General features: G+C 37.0%; 1 protein-coding gene and 1 non-coding gene across 18 annotated transcripts in view; both read right to left on the bottom strand.

Annotated features, from left to right (window-relative positions):
- Rims2 (regulating synaptic membrane exocytosis 2) overlaps positions 1 to 21,108 on the bottom strand; it is a 455,960-nt gene that overhangs the window by 110,762 nt on the left and 324,090 nt on the right. For 3 of the 17 annotated variants that reach the window (XM_051159504.1, XM_051159506.1, XM_051159505.1), the window contains one exon: positions 11,406 to 11,506. The exons of the other annotated variants lie outside the window; for them this stretch is intronic. In XM_051159504.1, the coding sequence (XP_051015461.1) occupies positions 11,406 to 11,506 (101 nt within the window). The remainder of the gene's footprint in view (positions 1 to 11,405; positions 11,507 to 21,108) is intronic. 17 annotated transcript variants of the gene reach the window in all.
- LOC127201929 (U6 spliceosomal RNA) lies at positions 9,068 to 9,175 on the bottom strand. The gene has a single exon (XR_007832264.1). It is a non-coding gene; the product is annotated as a U6 spliceosomal RNA (small nuclear RNA).

Here is a 21,108-nt window from a genome sequence, read left to right as displayed (position 1 = left end):
CACACTCCAATTTGTTATGAGCTACTCACTGCTGCCCTCCAAATGTCTTCTGTGCTCAAGTGCTTCTGACGTTTAAGCCGTCTCCGCATCTGACATAGCCTTCTCTTCATGCAGTGCAAAATATAATGACAAGAATTTCCAAGCCAGATGGCTGTTTTTCTTGTCATCATTATTTTGAGTGGCTTTCTTTTATACACAATGCATGGCCTGTTCTCTAAGAACATTAGTTGTGTGTATCCACTTCCCTACTTGGATTGTGAGATGCTAGCTGGAAAGTTTTTGCTTGCATACTTTCCTCGCTTCTTTCCTCCTTTGCCTCCCATGCCACCCTCCCTTCCTTTCTTCCTTCCTTCCTCCCTTCCTTCCTTCCCTCTTTCCTTCATCTGCTACTCCTCTGACTACTGCAGCACAGACTCTGGTCATTAGCAAAATGACCAAGACTATATTTGTCACATCAGGGTCTTTCAGTTTCTCTTCATTTAAGATATTTGTAAAATAACATCTCTTTGGGCTAGTATGCAGATATAAGTGAGTATATGCCATTTGAGTCTTTCTGCTTCTGGGTTAACTCACTCATTATGATCATTTCTAGCTCAATCCATTTATCCACAAATTTCGGGAATTCCTTGTTTTTAATAGCTGAGTAGTATTCCATAGTGTATATGTACCACAATTTCTTTATCCACTCTTCTACTGAGGGACACTTAGGCTGTTTCCATGTTCTGGCTATTATGAATAAGGCTGCATCCTAGCCCAAGGGGCATGTCCCACGAAAGCCTTCACTTACCAGGAAACTGGGACAGAGGGGAAGGCATCCTATTGGGACTCTAAATGAGAGACACATGGGAGAATAGCAAAATAAAAGGATACAGAGGGTCCTAGAAATCTACAAGTAGAACAATATGATACGCAGATTTGGGCCCAGGGGTCCCGCTCAAACTAAGGCACCAGCCAAGGACAATACAGGAGGTAAACTTTAAACCCCTTCCCAGATCTAGCCAATGGTCAGAATATTCTCCACAGTTGAGTGGAGAGTGGGATATGACTTTCTCACGTACTCTGGTGCCTCACATTTGACCGTGTCCCCTGGAGGGGGAGACCTGGTGGCACTCAGAGGAAGGACAGCAGGTAGCCAAGAAGAGACTTGATACCCTATGAGAATATACAGGGGGAGGAAATCCCCCTCAGGAACAGTCATGGGGGGGGGAAATAATGGGAAAATGGGGGGGGGATGGGAGGATACAAGGGATGGGATAAACATTGAGATGTAACAAGAATAAATTAATAATAAAAAAAATAACATCTCTTTTAGGGACATTAAGAAAAACAGACCAAGCCGAATTTATTTCAGTTTAAAGTATCAGGTAGGTATAGTGTTCAGAATAAAGATTTTCTTTCTTTTCTGCTTGTTTGAAAAGAATTTATGTGAAATGATGCATATAATCAGAAAACAATGACAGTACTAAAATAACTTGACTTACAAGTACAATAAAATAAATTTTAAGAAAATACGGACTTAAAATAACCAAAAAGTAGAACTATGAGAACAGACCTGAAATGCCGCTGAGGCACACGTGTGCACACATGCACAGTCAGAGAGGCCTGAGGATGTCTTTGCAAGGGTTACATCTTTCTTTCCAGCGTGCGGATAAAAACCAGGTCCTCAAGCTTGGTGGCAAATGCACTTAACTGTTCAACCATCTCACCAAGCAGAAAGTGCTGTTTTATAATTGAAGTGATTTGCAGTTGGACAAAAATGGAAAGAAGCTTAAGAAGTAATATTTCTATTATGTCTGCGCCTGGAGAATTCCAGCCTGCTCTCATCCTAGTTGTGAAAAAGGCCTGAACTGCTTAGTCATAAAGCCAAGCGCACTTTTCTTTTTAGAAAGTTGTATTGAGCTGATGGATTTTAGTCAGTACATTGAAATGAAGTTTAACTTAAGGCTTATTTTTTTTTTAATGAGTCTTATCTCACACATGATGATCATAAACCCGGGGTCTCAAGGAAGGCAGGCCCTGGTGCTACATAACAATCACACAGAGCAGCCATAGTGTGACACTCTCCTCCATGGTACTGCCACCCCACAGAGCAGTCCTAGTGTGACACTTTCTTCCATGGTACTGTCACACGAAAGAGGCTCCTTCTTTCATATGGGACATATCTCAAGATTTGGTTATATTATCACCAGGCTGGTATGTCATTTTAAAATTTTAAAGGTGATGAAATAGAAATAACCAGATTTTGAAATGTTTAGAAAAACACTAGCAGATTAATTTTGATCTAATATGTATAAATATTACAGTTAACTCTTGCCTCACAAGGCTATTATTATATTACAAATCAAAACTATATGTATATTGAAAGTATAATTCGTCACACTGAATTGAAAGTATACATGTAGATGAATCTATGGTGCCCTAGATGACTGACTGACTAAAGGTTTTCAAAGGTTATTGAAACTTATCTATAAGTATTTATATTTAGAAATAATTGCTAAACATTTCGTACATAGGAATAATCTCTAGATCAATAAGTACCTAAATTATATAAACTTAAGGATTTCTGAGAACACGTCTAACAAAATTAGAATTCAAATAAATAAAGCATGTTTGTTTTAAGAGAAAATGTACTTCAAACTTAATTTTGGAAACTAGGCCATGAGATTAAATGATGTATTTAATGACTGATGTGATTTCATAAAAGTCAACCATTAACTTATGGTTTTTACATGGCTGACTCCAAAGTAGTAATTGTATATGTACTTCTTAGATACAAATATACTCAACTTTTAGAATATAAAGTAATTGATGGTGTAAAGAATATTAAATAATTTATCTCAATTTTTCTTATATAAGTTCTAGAATCAAAATCAGAACCCTAAATTACCTTCTAGTAACCCTTCTATCAGTAACTCTGAATGAAAATCAATAGTCATAATCATATTCTCATTAAAAAGTTTATTTTTAAATCTTCTATAATGACATATCTGTACCTTTTCCTGGAGATCTTATCTCATCCTTATACTGGCACAAAATGCTAAAGAGTCACTACTTTCAAGACTTTTTTCAAAACATGCTATGCTATTTTAGCTTGATTACCGGATCATCTAGTGACAGACAGAAGCAGATGCAGAGACCACAGGCAAGCACTTGGCAAGGCTGGGGAGCCCCTCAGAAGTGGGGATACAGGAGGCAAAGGGGTCGAGGACAGGAGAACACAACCCACAGAATCCTAAGGGGTCACAAAGACTGACGTGACAATCAAGGACCGGGTATGGGTCAGAGCTAAGTCCTCTGCACATATCTTGTGGTTGCTTAGCTGGGTGTTCCCGTGGGACTCCTCACAGAGGGGTAAGAGCTATCTCTGACTCTTTGGCCTGTTCTCCCTACTGGGCTGCCTCCTTCAGCCTAGACGTGAGGGTTTGTAACCTGCTCTGCTGTGCTTCGGTGATAGCCCTCAGAGGCCTGCTTCTTTTTTGAAGGGAAACAGAAGAGCAGTGGATCTGGAACAGAGGGGAGGTGGGAGCGGAGGGCTGGGAAGAGTGGAGGGAGCGGAACTGCAGGCAGAGGGTGATGTATGAGAGAATTACAAGAGGAAATAAGATTTTAGCTTGTCTTCAGAATCCACCGTTTATGTTCGCTCACAAAAATTAAATAAAAAAATAAAAATTAAATACAAATAAACAAAACACATATATTAAGAGCTCACTAGGGCCACATCAAATTGCCCACAGCTAGAGGAACTATAAAGATAAGTACGTTTCCCAGTCTGAAAAGTGCATATTTCATAGGAAAGACAAGAAACAGGAGCTGTCCGGTATGCATAACAGAACACTCATAACCAGCAAGGTGCTCAGTGCATGGCTGGCTCAGAGGCACATGTGTTCTCATGTGCTATCTTCAACTGCCTTTCTGCTTGTATTTCTTACTTTTTAACTGTCTGACAGTTTCATACATTTCTATAATAAATTTTAGTCATCTTCATGCCCTGTGCCCATCTTTTCACCCCACTGTCCTCCTGCTGAACCCATTCTTCCCAGCGGTACCCCTCCTTCGTTCACGTACTCTTTTTGTGTATGACCCACTGAGTTTGTGCAGAGAGCGGGTGGGAGTTATTCCCAATGACTATGCCGCTGAAGAAAATGACACCTCTCCTTCCACAGCCTTTAACGACTAATTGTGCCCCAGAGAGGAGTACAGCTCATGAGCGCCTCACTCATGCATGAAAAAGTCAAGAGACCTGTTCTTCTGCACAAACACTTTAATGTCTGCAGCACTTATGCAGCAACGCTCTATCAGACTGCGTGGGATGATACAACCCTATTTCATTGCATTTAGTTTTTATTTCCCATATAATTCCTGATCATGCTGAGCAAGACTTCCTTCCTTTCTACGGTCTCCATCAGCCACTCCTTAAAAGTATTGTAATTGTTAGCAAAACATCATTTCTGATGGATTGACAAGAGCAAATGTGAAAGCATAATTTGTTCTCTTATTTTCTTCTGGCGGTACAAGGAGACTTTCTCCCTGTGTTCTTGGGCAGGAAGGAACAAACTGTGCTTTAACAATTGTAGCTACAGCCCAGGGGCTGACCTTCTACCTGCAGGCAGCTACGTATAATTGCACTTAAAGTTCTTTCCTTTGTTAATTTTTAGGAACATTATATTTACTAAAAAGTAAGAAATTGCAATTTGGGTGGCATTTTTATGCCGTGCTACAAAAATGTGAGCTGCTGTTTCAGTCATTTCAGACAACTCCTTCACACCACAACAGTCTTTTCACACTTCCTCCACTAATTGTGACCTTATGGCTGGGGGCAGAAATCAATACATAGTGAGAGAAAACAAGGGTGTGCCCGAGTGCTAGCATGAGATAAGGGAACCATGCTTTAATGTGATTTCAGAGCTAACAAAAAGGTAGTTAGGAAAACAGAAAGAAAGAGAAAAGTAACAAAGACAAGCACACTGTTCAAAACAGCATAGCTTCAGTTAGAGGCTCTAAGAGCACTGCCACACAGGCGTCACAAAACAAGCTCCTCACATTGCACGCACGCGTCAGTCTTCTCATTTGTATTTATGTGTATGTGTGTGTACCTGCACGTATGTATGTGCACGTATACTGTCCTGGGATATGAAGGCACCAGAAAGAGGCCTTGGACTTCCTGCAACTGGAGCATTGTAAGCCACTATATGTGGCTGCTACTGTGGGTACTGATGGTTCACATCAACAGACACAGGTCTATTCCCAACGACGACTTCTCCTCAGTAACATGGATTTATCACAGATGGTAGAAAAAAAGTTAAAATACACATAGAAAATTTTTAGTTGGCTGAAAATTCTAGTCTGATGGATAGTGAGGATAAATGGGGGCTCTGCCTTCATATATATTATTATTAAAAAACTGAGAAAAGGAAAAATAAGACAAAAAGATTTGTAAAATACGACAACTCTTTGTGTTCTCAATATTCACATGACTGTCCTTTTGTCAATGGGGTGGAAACATTCTCTGTCAGGGCTGTGTTTCCTGAGTTCTGAGCTCTGCTCCAGCAGTGAACAGTCTAGCCTCTGAGATCCAGCCTTAGCTTCCTCCATAGATGCACTCGTAAGGACCAGCCACAGAGGGGACATAGAGGGTGTCTGTGGTGGAGGAGCACCGAGGAAGCAGTCTCTACTGTGTCCACAGCACCTGCTCATCCCTCCGCTGCTTGGCAGTTATGGGGTGGCAGCGTCCAGAGCTCTGCACACAGGCTTGTCTGGCCAAAGGAACTTTTCCAAGTACTGTGACTAGTCGTCTGGGCCTCCCTATGGCCCCAAACCAGTCCTGCTGGTTTCTGGAAGTTTGCTAGGATTTTGTTATAGAATCCGCTTAATGCAGGGTTTTTGTTTGTTTGGGTTTTGGGTTTTTTTTTTTTTTTTTTTTCTAATGAACACAGTACCAGAAAAAAACTGACAAAGGCAAATGTAAGTTTTCAGAAAAGGTATGCTACAGTGAAAAAAATCGAGGTGTGACCTTTTGCTGGGTTTCAAGCTGGTCTAAGCACAAAAGAACTGTAAAATTCAAACCTTACTTTTGCTATGAAACAACAGACTGCTATTGAGAGGGAAAGATAATAATGGGACATCACAGTGAATCTGGAGGACCTGAGAGGCAGCGGCATTACTGAGGGCACTAAGATGCCTGTTTCCAAGACTACCAGACGGTCTTGGGAGCTTGAGCAGAAATAAGACCTGGTTCAGTCTCCTTGGACTGCCTGTCGCAGAATGCCAAACTTTGTGCTTAAGAAAAAAAATTCTAAAACTCATATATAAACTCAGTGTCCCATTTCTAAATCATATCCAAAATTCATGCATTTTATATACCTTAATAATTTGTATAAGACTACTTAATCTACATTTTAAACTTTATATGTAAATTTAATCTTTCAGTTTTCAGATTTGTTTATGGTTCTCACAACTAGAGAAGTATTTAAAAGTGTATATTGTTAATTATAGATATTACACATATGTAATGTCAACCTTGACAGTATAGTTTATTTCAGTAATTTCGTCTGTAAACATTCACTGCATGTGACAGTTGTTTTTATAGTTTGTGGGTCACTTTCAAGGATTATAAATTCTCACCCTTTATATAGTTTTCCTTTTAGATTTTGGTTGCCTGAATCTCTTTATTACAGAATGGAGGAAACAAGGTTATTTGTCCTTTCAGTAGCTCAGTTGCTTCTTCAAGTTTTATGTGGACCCACTGCATTCCTTTGTGTCACTTATGATTATATTTAATTATGTTACTATTAACAGAAGCTAACTAACATCATCTGGGTCATTTGCTGAACACTTACTAAGTACAAAGCCATAAATCTTTTCATATAGCTGTCATCACATTGCCCTGTGAAGTTTCCACCACGGCTCTGTTAACAGATCAAGAAACAGAGGCTAAGGAGCTAAAGGCCCCCACAAACCATCCCTGGGGAGCCCGCATGGCTCCACACTGCACTGAAGAATTGCTGCCACCGTGGGGCGCTGTTGAAGCTTCCAAGAATGTTTGCACAAAAACCAACTTTTAAACATCCATATTTGGTCGCTCCTAACCAGCTCCAACCGTCTCCTCTTGCTGATGTCCCTACTGCCTGTGTCCTGAACATCAATATATGTGCTTTCTCTGTTGACAAAATAATTAGCTGTAATAAAATATTGCAATCTATATGCAAAAACAATTTGTCTGGAATTATCTGAGATACTTACTTAGTCTATGATTCCATTAACTTTAGTTTTATTTGTACTTAAACCTGAATATGTATTTATATTGGCATCCACATTTTATTTAAGTGGATTTAATTCATTCAATGTGTCACTCTTATGTTTATGAGATGTGTGAATGTGTATTTAGTCAAACTAGGAATGAAAAAAGTCACAAGACATATGTAAGCAGTATCTGGGAAGTGCACATGCAAACTTTTTCTGGTTTTTAAATTTTTTTTTAATAGCATTGTTTCTGCTTCTAGACCAACTTGTCAAATTCAATTAACAGAATAGCCTATTATAGGTTAAATGAAGTATAGGGTTTTGGTCTACATTTGAAACAATTTATGAGTCATGTTGCTTTTTATTTGCGTGTAGAGGAATCATAAAATTACAGTATAGATGATATAATAAAAGATAACATAGTGATGATTTGGGATAGAAATTTCCAGAAAATGTCCTTTGGAAAAGAACATTAATACAGAGAAGTAATATTTGAGGTCTTTTATAAATTCTGTGCTACTGAGTTGTATGCTATTACCTGTTGAAATAGTAAAAAAAAAAAAAATTGTATTGGATTGTTTTGAAAATAATCCAAGATGTTATATATAGCTACTTAAAAAAATAAACATATATTTAAATATTATATAACTTCTAATGCTTTTTGATATTTAATTATGAATGACTATGTTAATGTATCATTATATCTATCATAGGTCAACTATAATTTGTGCTGATAAGTTTTGTAGACAAATTACATGTTTCTGAGTCAATGAAGAGAATATTGATTTTTGGAAAAGAAAAGTAAGGTAATCAATAAATCAATTGCCAAGAATGAAAGGGATGAATCACATTCAACTTGGGGGAAGTTCCCAGCATGGAAACGCACTGACTGCAGGGCCATATTCCTGTTTGAGGGAAACCCTGAGAAAATCTGTGATTAACTAGAAATTACACGTACATGCTCTCTCATATTCTAATTAAAAACACCTTCTACCTCCAGTCCCTGAAGACACATCAAATGTCTCTAGAAAGAAATACTTTTGCTTAGCAGAATGCTTTTAAGCAGAGGCCCTATGGAGGGCTTGTTATTACTGTTATACATTAAGAGTTATTTATAATTATCCATACGGAAGACTTGAGAAATTGTGAGAGACTAACAAGGTGGACTCTAGAGATTTTAAAAACATAGTCAAATGTGATACAATTTGACACAGAGCTTTGCAACACCATCAAAGACACTCCTGGATTCCTTCCTCAAGTATGTGATTGGTAGGTCTAAACTTTGGTCTTCCTGGCACTTATCTCAAACCTGAAAAACTGGATTAGCTGTAAATAACATTTTCCATGATGCAGCGGGTGCATAGCACTCATCTGTATGACTGTCCTATAGTCTATAAGGCCGCTCACCTAGCTTTCCTGTAACAGTGCATGGCCAAAGTTCTATTTTATTAACCATTTCCTAATCTTTCTCATTTTACAATATTAGATAACCTAATGTTTTATATTTCAGAACTGTAAATTATTTAATCTTCATTCCCACGAATAGATAATCTATTTTTTCTTAAAACAGTACATTATTTAAGCTTTCTTTATTTCTAACAGTTGATAACTCTTTCTATATTTTGCCACACACTATTGAAGTTTATATGTTTTTTAATAAAAAATGTAACTTTCTGTATTTTATAACAGTGGATTGACTCCCTAATAGTCAATACTTCCTAGCAGTTCCTTTATTAGAAAAGTTTGGGGTGGGGAAATAGAAATATTAATACAGACAATTCAATAGTAGTTTCTGTGACACTTAAAACCAAAGCAGGTTAAGTACAGACTGAAAGCACAGTGCTTCTTGATGAAGAGAAGACATGCTTGCGCAGGGGCCATACTAATCTTTTCTGTATCGTTCCAATTTTAGTATATGTGCTGCCGAAGCGAGCACCTCCTACTGGGACTCCAGGTAAGAGAAATATAGGAGACAGGGAAATAGAAGGACCCAGAGGATCTTAGAAACCTACAAGAAGAACATCGTAACAGGTGGATCAGGGCCAAGGGGTGTCTGCGCAAACTATTGCACTAACCAAGGACAATACAAGTAGTAAACACTGAACCCCTACTCTGATCTAGCTAATGGACAGGACATTCTCCACAATTGTGTGGAGAGCAGGGACTAACTCTGACATGAGCTCTGGTGTCCCATATTTGATGACCTCTCCTTGGTGGGGAGCCCTGGTGGCACTCAAAGAAAGAGTAGGCAGACTACCAAGATAAGACTTGTTAGCCTGCGACCATAAAGTGGGGGGGGGGGACATCCCCCTTGGATATGGACCTAAGGGAGGGTAATAGGGTGGGGGTGGGAGAGTGGGAGGAATGGAAGGATAAGAGTGATGGGAGAACAATTGAGTTGTAATATGAATAAATTAATAAAAAATAAAGAGAAGACATGACTCTTAAATTTTTGTTCAACCTGAAAAGCTATTAATATGGAAACTAAAAATAATGTAATCCTTATTGAAAAAAAATTCTCTGTAGTTTTTTGGACCTTTAAGAGAAAAAGGTTAACATAGGAATGGCTGGGAGATAGACCACCAAGCAAAGACAGTTCCACATTAGGAACTAACTGGGGTTGCACCTGAGTGACCAGATTGTATTTTGGAGTAAGCTATAGATTTTTCTTATGCACTGGTAGCTTAGCCAAACTCCATAAGAGGTCCTACAAAGGGTAAGACAATTTACTCAAAATAAAAAATCTAATTTTTAATATTATTCATCTCTGGCTTCTGGAGCACTCTTTCCATTACAAAAACTAAATTTCAGAATCGCTTCACTTAAGGATGAGTTTTAAAACTTATGCTTATACCCAAATCACCTGGTGGGGATTTCACAGGTGTGACAAACCCAGGGAATTATATTTCTATAATGTCCCTGGTGCTGCGGATGTCTGTGCTCTGGAATCACACCTAGAAAACTCTGACGTTCTCTTGCTCAGTATAATTACTTTTTATCAGTATGTCAGTTTTACCAAACCTAAAATATTTCATGTCAAAGGTTATAAAAATTTGGGGGCTGTAATCATTCATTTGCCAATTGTGGTTTGGGAAACAAAACTTCTTAGCATCTCTTTGCTCCAAAACCCTGAAATGAACTTGCCAGGTTTTTCCAATAAGAACCATTGTTACTGCTTCTAGAAGACTAATTAATTAATTTATAGTTTTTGAAACAAGGTCTCATTGTGTAGCCAGGGCTGGCCTGGAACTCTTCCTAGACCCTCCTGCCTCTGCATCTGAGGGGGGAGATTAGGACTTAGTGATGCCACTCATTCAACCAACCGTGCTTCTGCCTTTGCTCGCTTGCTTTATCTGTTTATAAGTGGCACTAATGACTGTGTCTCTGGCAGCTCACACTCTAGGCAAGTGCCCCACCAGTCAGGGAAGCCGCTATCCCTCCCTGTGGCTCGGTGGGATGTCATGCTGGCTGTACATCTTGCTCATTAACTTTGCCTCTGGAGCTACCTTTCCTTTCCTTTGTCTTGGCTTTGGTTTTTCATTAAGTTCTTTTCTGAAGTAATGATATTATTGGGAATATGATATGTAATGATCATATTAGACAAAGTGCTCATTTTATACAGTAATATGACTCTAAAATTGCCTTTAAATATAAAGGTCCTGTAGAGTAAGGTAAATAAATTAATGCTCAATGTATAGATAATTTAAAAATATACTTGCTAAAATACCTTTTGAACTAACAAAATCTCATCACTATATGTTTGCTCCAATAATTCAGTAATAAAGCAGATTTCATTAAAACACCAAAGTAAGAAACAGAAAATAGAAAAAGATGCATTAAAAAAAAAAACACACACACAGGATGATAATGGGAGATTTCCCTAAACATGTTTTGAAGGGACACAAATTTTAGAAAATGAAACAAATCTAAAAGCTTTGGTCTTTAGACCTCTAACTTTATATGTTATATACTGATATATTTCTAATGAGGAGAAGCACATCCCTAAGAGCTGGCACACAAACACATGACACATGTTAGCACTTAATATCACTGGGCCCTTACATTATATGTTTGTGTCTGGCTCATCTTTATTCCGTAGTTCAAAAAAATCTAGCAGCTTCATATGATTGACTATTTTACAACTTTTAAAAAGAAAATTGTCTTGCCTTCGAATGGTAATCTTGTTCCAGTCTGGGATCTGATCCGGCTACCTGTTTGTATTTGTTAATTTTCATTTGGCGATTTCTCTCCTCTATATCCATAGCACCTATCAAGTAGAAAAAAACCCATAAAATTAATGTTTAGTTCTTACTTGTGAATCCTAATTAGGATGTATAAAAGAAGAAATGTGAAGCTGATCAGCTACTTTCACTCAAAGTAGTAGAAATAAATAAAATGTAGCATTGTCTTTATTTTAAGTTAAACTATGCATTTTGGTAAACAAAATATAACTATTAAATATATATAATAATTTGAATATGAATGGAATATACTTGCATTAAAAGGGAAGACAACTAGATAAAAATTATTGGCACAATTGTGTCCAGAAGAATATTCGCACGCAAATTTTGCACAGGAGCCATGGCTTTTAATTCATCATGTAAAGCTCACTGGCTGGAAACTGGTTTCCAACTGTTTCCAATGCAACTTAAAACTTCATGTTTAAACTATTGTCATAAAATTAGGCTTTGTGTTAAAGCAAGTCATCCTAGAATACATTATAGGTATAGTTATCAGCAACTTCTGATTTTCAAACTCCTAAAACTGAAATTAAGAAATAAGTTTAATGGAATACACTTTTGATGATATCATACAGGTAAATGTACAACGTACTATTGAAATCAACTAAGAATAGAATATTAAAAAGTGAGAAAAATGAATGATAAGCCTAATTATAAAATATAAGTGTCCTCAGTAATTGTTACTATCTCAAAATAAATCAATCTTACATAGCAAGAGGGTCTTTAAAATCTTTGAAACTAAAACACAAAATTCAATTAGAAAACCCTAACAAATATAAAAAAGAACATGATTTTTATAGAGTGAATTCACCAGAAGGTCATATTTTCATAAATACGCACAGTAAAAATTTCATAAATATATACAAAGAAAAACACCAAAGAGTAAAATGAACTTAATAAACGCAACCGGTGGCTACAGTAACATGCTACCATGTAAATTTATAAGCACTATGTATGTAGACAGGAATGTAAGCACACAAATACATACCCTTTGCTCAAGATCATAACTTTAAAGTTGAAGTAAAGACATCTAGACAAAAATATCTATCAAAATAAGCATCTAATACTTACCTGATTAAAATAATAACAATAACAGTTATAATGTACATGGGATTGACAAGTAGCAACGTAATTAGCAGTGCTTTAAATCACTGTGCTCTGCTGATTAGATAGGATAAAAGGGAATGCAAATTTCCAGGAAGATTAACAAAGCCTTGGGTAAAAGAGTGCATAGAGAATTAAGTGATTTGAACCCTAAATATGTCATCAAGTTGATGTTGTGTTATGAGGCACGTTTAGGCTGGTCCTAAACTTCTGTCGCAGACTCCCAGGTGTTGGTATTACTTCTATTTTTTTTTTATCCCATCAATTATTCAGTAAGTAGCCAACAAACTATTAATATAGTCATATTTTAATAATAGTATAACTGACTTCATATTTAAGCAGAATAAACTGAAAAATATATTAAAATATGAATGCCTGTGATATGAAGTATATCAAGTAAAAATATACCTGTCAGTCCATTAACTACACCTGTGAAATTGCTGATACTTCAAGAAATAGTCTGACATAAAACATTTATTTCCAAGCAGCAAAAGAACAAAAAATATTATCCCTGGATGAAAAAATATTATATATAGTGAAAAGACGCTATTAGCTAAATACTGTTTGTGAAGATTCTTTCAAAAGGTTTCATGTTGCTATCACAATAGGAAACAGAATATTAAATTACAAATATTACCAACTGACAAGGAAATTTAAGCACACATAGACATAGATATAAAATATATACACATAAACATAAGCTGTTTTAATATTTAGATTTTTTTGTATGGCAAAATTCCAACTTTTCCTATAAGGGGCCAATAATAATTTACAGTGTGTGTGTATGTGTGTGTGTGTGTGTGTGTGTGTGTGTGTGTGTGTGTATGTATGTGCGCACGCACATGTGCGTGCATCTCTCAAGCAAAGGACATCCTCTGGAGTCTTTTTGCAGATACTGTACACTTCGCATTTTTGAGACTGGATTTTTCATTGTCCTGAATTCACCTGTTAGACTAGGCTATCAGGCCAGTGGGCCTTAGGGACCAATCTGCCTGACTCTCCTGTGACAGGAATACAAGCACAGGGCATCATTTATGGCTTTTATTTTCCCTTTTAACCTGGAATGGAAATGACCCTCACGGGAGGCAGTTTACTGAATGAGCTCTCTTCAGTCCTGAATTATAGATTCTTTGTGTGCAAACTTTCACTTGGCTGCAAGTCAGCCACAGCCAGATGGCAGCAACTAAAGGTAACATCTACACAAATGACTGTGGCTATGTTCTAGTAACAAGCCCACAGCGAGCAACAAATGACATGAGGGGAAAGAAAGCATCTCCTCTAAAAGCAAGAAAGAAGAAGAGTGTCTGTTCTTATTCAGTACAGCAAATAAATATCAGTGAAATTTTAGTCAGAACAATTAGGTAAGAGAAAGATGTAGAACACAGCAAAAAGAGAAAGCCAAGCCACCCCTATCTGCACATGGCATGGTACTGTCTGTGAAAACACCTCAAGACTCCATCAGGAGGACTCTTAGGACTGATAAATCCTGCAATGTAACAAGAATCAAAATCAACAGAGAACTTGATAAATTTTCTATATGACAATGACAAACTCATTTAGACAGAAAAAATAAAGGAATTCCATTTGTGATAGCACCAATACATTAAAATAAAATACCTAGGAATGAAAATATCAAGTAAACAAAAGGTTGCTACAGTGAAAATGCAGAACATTAAAGAAAAAAATTGAAGACAGTCTAGTGTATGGAAAATCTTCCATGTTTATGTAGTGAAAGAATTAGCACTATTAAAACAGCAGTGGCTCCCCCATCCCAATCTGCAAATTCAATGAAATCCCAAGAAACCCCACTGAAATCCTTCTCATAAACTAGAAAGCTAGCAAACAAGCAGACTCACAAAAAGCAAAACAAAAACAAATTTAAGTATAAGCAAAATAAAACTCAAAATGTACCAAAGCAGCCAGGTCAGAATACCAATGGTGACTGCATGGCAGTGTCTGATTTCCAAGTGCACTATGGGTACAGAGAGCAGAAGTCCTTGGTAAAACAGACGTGTAAGCCCATGGAACAGAAGGGTCAAGTAAACCAACACAACAGCAGCCGACTCCTGACAAACCACCAGACACACAGTGCTGAGCAAAGTGACAGTCACATGGAGATTGAAGCTAAACCCATACCTCTCAAATGATATAAATACCAGCTGAAAGTGCATCACGGACCTTTATGAAAGACTTGAAACTAACAGTTGAAAAAAACAAGAGAACTCGTCAAGATTATTGCAAGGATTTCCTGAATAGGACTCCAATATCCTAGGGAACAAAAGCAAGAATTTAAGTATTGGATTATGTAAAGCTTCTTCGCAGCAGACAAACAAGCATCATACTGGACTTAGGTCTTGGCATACTGGCTTAATTTTATGTGCGAAAGGGCTTTTCTCATTAGTAATGATCAAAAAATTGTATAGATTCTGAGTTGGAAAGATAGTTCAATTGATTAATATGCTTGATTTTCAATCAAGTGAGCCTGAGTTCAATGCACAGAATTCAATCCCTGTAAAGAAATGCGTGCACGTGGTAATCCCAGGGCTGGGAAGTAAAGACGGGTGAATCCCTTGCACACCATGGCCAGCCAGTTTAGCTTACTTTGTAAGCTCCAAGCCAGTGAGAAACTCTGAGGCTAAGTGAGGTGAGTGAAGCCTAAGGAGGAACATCCCTCTGGCAGTCATACAGATGCACACATGAGCATGCATACAGGTGTATGTGACTACACACGTTAATAAAATATGATTCGATTTATAATTAGATAAATATAAATAATGTAACATTATTTATATTTAACAGACTTGTACATGCCCTAAGAATAATATTAATCTATATTTGCTATATTTAACTATATCGACCAAATATCCAACCTCAAGGTTAGCACTTTTTTCCAAACAATCATCACTTATAGGATACATCCAAGTGGAAAATTCACGACTATAGCCTTAAACGGTAAATCTCAATGAATCACGTTAATTAACATGCTTGAGTACATAATTCTGTAACTAGTAGCTTGGAAATTGTGTAGAAGGATAAAGCGTGGGATAAATGAGGGCCACACCACAAATGCTGTAACTTGTGACAAGTGTTCGTAGAGAGGAGGAGCTGCTGGTAAAGAATTCCCCACCAGCAAATCATTTTTTCTTTGCTGGCCTTTTGCTCAATCAAAGAAAAATAATCCAGAAACAACATTGTTGTTTTATCCAAATGTAGCCTTTTCCCCTTTACCTTCTTGGAATGAAAAACAGTTAAGACTCAAGACAAATTGGCGGGACAAAGAATGGACTGCATAGTTGTATTATCTTACTGCTAGAAGGATTATCTGGACGAGGAATGGTAGGACCACAGGTGGATTGGCTACAGCTAGGTTTTCTCTTGTTTTGTTTGAGATAGGCTCTCACATCAGAGCTCCCAGTGTACTGGACCGCAGAACCCTCCTGCTCCAGCCTCCTGTAATGTGTTTTCAGCTCCATCTCTGCTCATTTTACAAAAAGAAACGGGATACAGTAAATTTATGTTTCTTTTTGTCTCTTTTGATGCAACAGGGCAGGTGACTAACACACAGCATAGGCAAGTGTTTGATTACTTCAAGTGTTAGACTTGTTCACAATGTTAATGTTGAACTGTATTATATAATAAATGCAAACAAAAACAACCAAATAATTTTCCCAAATTTTATTATTGTAACATGATTATTGTTCATATTTGTTTCCTTTATAGTTTTCATTTTTAACATTTTAAGACTATTATGAGCCATTACTAAATAAAATTAAATTATATTAATCATGGCTTTAAATCATAATTTAAGTCAATAATGATAATACTATCTCAAACAAAAGGCAAGTAAAATAAAATAAATGTAGGGGTTTGAATTGTGAAAACTTGTAGAGGAAAGGCAATATTTGCTACTTAAATTAAGAGTACATCGCTAAATTAAATGATAGTAAAGCCTAAATGTGATGCTACCATAAAGTAACAATTTCTTTCGAAATGCACACGGTGACCCCCTAAAAACTAATCATATGCTTGGGTCATGCACTGGGCTAAAATTAGTAACATTTATGCACAAATATTGTAAATGGAGGAAAGAAGCAGAGTGGAGAAGTTTAGGGGTTCAAACTCTCAATTTGATTCACAACATACACAGAAAAAACCAAAATAGTTTATATATTATATTCCTGGTGTCTAAATGTACACTTCACAAAGTGGAATTCAAACACATAAGAACTACACCCACCCACCCACACACACACACACACAAAATGCCATGCAGTCTAACACTACCTCAGAAACCAAAGGAATGAGCCACAAATAGAAGAATGAACAGTAATCATGAGAAAATAAAACCTAGCTGGGGTTAGATGACTATCTGTCAGGGCAATAACCTCAGCTGGATGCCACTGAGCCTTTGAGGAGTTCCCATGGGAATACAAGTCACACTGAGGAACCTACATAAAGCATCAAAGTAGATGGAGACGGTCTCCACTTACAATCTCTAACTCCCTCTTATTCTCCTCTTCTCAACCCTCTAGTGCCTTTTTCCTCATACCATCCTCTGCATGATCTAGAACTTGTCGCAGATGTTTTGAAAAGTTAAGGATGGGTTCTGGGGGCAGGGAGTGAGGGAGCCTAGCTATTCAGTGGAAATTCCTCAAATGGCTTGGGTCCTTATCTGGTCAAAATGACCTACAACAGAGGCCTATGAACTTTTGCTACCATGCCACCCACAGCATCTAGAGGGAGGAATGTTGTGAAAGTTCTTTAAAAGAAAATGAATTTCAGGATGTGAAGTCTGATAGCCCTAGATTAAGAATTTTATTAGTAATCTTCCCATTATGTGGGCAAATTATGTTACATTATAAATTTAATATGCCATTATGATAACTAGGGAGTAATTTTAATGCAACATAACTTACTCACCAGTTAGTTATAGCTATTTAAAAGGAATTGTTAAGACTTTCTTACATTTTTATTCCTGTATTAGTAAATGTACTATCATTATTAATTGGAATGGATAACTACTAGAATTGACACATGCATAGTTTTGCTCTATTGTAATAGAGTAATATAGGAAGCTTTAAATAGTTTATGGAACTCATCATTTTATTAATGTTTTATTTTGGACATCTGCTAGAATTTTATGACAAAATTCCCTCTAACCTCATGATTATTATCCTCTTTTTATGCAGTAGAGATAAAGCCCCAAGACCCGCACACTGCTGAGCAAGGACTCTACCATCTAGTTACACCAAGACCCGCACACCGCTGAGCAAGGACTCTACCATCTAGTTACACCAAGACCCGCACACTGCTGGACTCTACCATCTTCACCAAGACCCGCACACCGCTGAGCAAGGACTCTACCATCTAGTTACACCAAGACCCGCACACCGCTGAGCAAGGACTCTACCATCTAGTTACACCAAGACCCGCACACTGCTGAGCAAGGACTCTACCATCTAGTTACACCAAGACCCGCACACTGCTGAGCAAGGACTCCACCATCTAGTTACACCAAGACCCAAATTTCTCCAATATGAGAAAGTGGATTGTTCCTAGTCTTGCTTTTTTCCTTTTCTATGATGGTGCTTTATTCTGTTTTATTGGGCTTAAGTTTTGAAATGGAAAGTTTCTCATCTTTCTGGGTCATTATTTTTATTCTTCTGTTGAATAAAAGTGCACATGTGAGCATCCAAACACATAGACATACCTACATCATTTTTACCCCTATACCAATAGGTCTCTAATGACAACCAATGGGGAATAAGACAGTACTGATATTATTGTTCTTTAAAAGAACTGATTAAAATGTAAAATATAATAAAAATTAGAATTAGTATATTTTTTCAGAGTTACTGACAAAAATTATAGTGATACTTTGAGGGTGTCAACTATTAAAGCTTTCTATTTTATACAATCATGTGAATGTCCATTATTCAAACAACTCACCTGCTAGTTGGTTGGAGATTACTGATGTGTTAAATTGTGCCAAAACCGTAATGCAAAACATATGAGTTTGATAATAATAAACACAAAACTAGTGAACAATATGTAATGTTCTGAAAAAAAAAAACAAGCTTTTGCATAATTAGGGTTAAATGGTAATTAATGAGAAGCACCATTTTTAATGGAATATTATGGAAAAATTGTAACAAATCCTTTATGAAAAGTCCTTTACTTTTAATTTCTTTTAAGTTACAAAAGTGATAGTGTTTCCGTAACTATACAATGCCTATTACTTGAACAACAAATTTAAGGTTGCACATATAAGTTACTCAAGGAACGCCTTGTCACAGTGATATAAGTTTCATGCTACAAATATATCTTAGTGAAATTATTATATGTGAATTTAAGTTTAAGCAGGTAAAATACAATGAGTTTTTTTTTTTCTTTTAAAAATTGTATTCTTTTGTTTTTTGGCAGGGGTAGGGAGGGCATGTGAAAGCTATGGTGTGTGTGGAAGCCAGACTCAAGCTATCAGAGTTGGTGCTCTTATCATGTGGGTCTTGGGCATTGAACTTGAATCACCTGGCTTGGCAGCAATGCCTACATCCACTAAACCATCTCACAAGACTCGCCCCCCGCAAAAAACAAAACAAACAAACAAAAAAACAACAACAAAAAAACCCAACCATGACTCTCTTTTAAGTTCTAGATTGATATCGATCGTACTGATATCTACCATTTATTACTCTCATATTATTCTTACTTTGATATTTCATTTACTGGATTATGATTTAACAGTTTTTCTTATATTTACTTAATCTTGAACTTCGCATTTAAAGTAATATCTGTACATAAACGTCACTCATTTTTTTATTAATGTTTTACAAGTAAATGAGGCCTCAAAGCTCTCAATGCATTCTCTAAACTAGCAAATGTGTTTCCCCAATATGCTGAATGTTTTCACTTGATTTGTTAACATGTTTACAGCAGGCACGCTGTAGTCAGCTCTCTCTCATTTCCTTCACTGTAGTTTTTAAGAGGGTGTTCTTTTTTCAGAGATAAAGTTTTATTTTCTCATGAAAACATAACAACCTGAGCCTGGGGTTGTAGCACAGTGTATGTGAATAGCGTGTGCTCAGGATGTGTGCGCTCATTAGTTCAATCCGCAGGAACCTCGCCTCCCAAATATAATCGGTCCTTTAAGCTAGCTGGAGTTGATTGCCAAAACTAAGCAGTACTTGGAAGCCAGCCTAACATCCCCTTCCCAGCAAGTGGACTACAATGGCATCTATCTGATTTCAGTGCTGCTGTTTGCTCCCACTCAGATCATTTGTTTCAGAAGTAACAAAGCTCAGGACTGCAGACATTGAAGCTGTGATGCAGAGGCTTATATGACAATTATATCCTATGTTAGTGGCCACAAACTAATACAGGTGTTTTACATATATATGTAATATATGCATTGTGTAAAATAAGTATATAATAAAACAATATTAAATATAAATACTAAATAATAACAGTAATATATCTACAATAAAAATAATTCTATATAACAGAAAGAATGCTTCCACATATTTTGAGTTGAACTATTAAGAGGTTACAGTGATAAAGAGAAAGAAACTGCAACATCTTTGGAGTTGTGAGCCTAGCCTAGTAAAGTTACTAACCTTTTACTAGTTAACGCTTCAGACAACCTTGGGAAAGAGATAGCACATCTCACTTTTATCTGCAGCTGACATCCACCTCGATCTGCTACCCACAGAACTTACTAACAGTGTCTCCTCTATCCGACCCTCTTCTCGGCTCTTCTGTGGATCCATCTTTCCTTCGTGGCTTTGGACAGAATGCACTAAGTTCACTTCTCCCTGAGTATCTAAGTTTGTAGAAAGATGCTGTTGGTACAGACCACACCCTCATTTGTAGCACTATCACTGCAACAGAAAGGCGGAGGCCAGTCTTCAGGGTTGTAGGTCTATCACCCCATCACTGTTAAAGTTACACCCAGAAAGACTGCAGATTAAATTACTTAATAACAAAACATGTTTCATGACGATATCAGAAGCCAATAAAACACTTTTCTCCATAAATTTTAAAAATGTAATTTTTGAGAAATCTGACTACGTATATCAGTTCTGGCTCCCCATCTCCTTGCTTTAAACTCTTCCCAATCAGGTGCACACTCGACACCATGTATTCCTACACAAGCCTTGCCTTCATTATCAATCCTCTCTTCTTCAAAACCTCTGAGCTCTTTCAAGCACATTACTTCTACCCTTTGGACATTATGACAAGAACAACAAAAATCCTTTGATAATCTCTACATGCAATCTCTGCATTTTCTTCCATAGAGTAGCTTAATTTCCCTTCTCTACAGAATTAGATAGTGTATTTAATTTACCAAGTACTTATTTTCCTCTGAAAGATCCCGTTAGGTCTTAAAAATCATGACCTTTGACCTCTCAGTCTTTCTGTCTTGACTAGAGACATTCTTAGCTTTCCTCTGTTGACTCTGACTCCTTTTCAGTTACATGCAGTATGGCCTAAGCTTATTTTTTTTTTACAATAATATTAATTATTT

The sequence above is a fragment of the Acomys russatus genome, chromosome 17 (genome assembly GCF_903995435.1).
Source record: "Acomys russatus chromosome 17, mAcoRus1.1, whole genome shotgun sequence".
Taxonomy (NCBI): domain Eukaryota; kingdom Metazoa; phylum Chordata; class Mammalia; order Rodentia; family Muridae; genus Acomys; species Acomys russatus.
The sequence above is the reverse complement of the archived record's forward strand: the minus strand, read 5'-3'. Positions and strand labels throughout refer to the sequence as shown.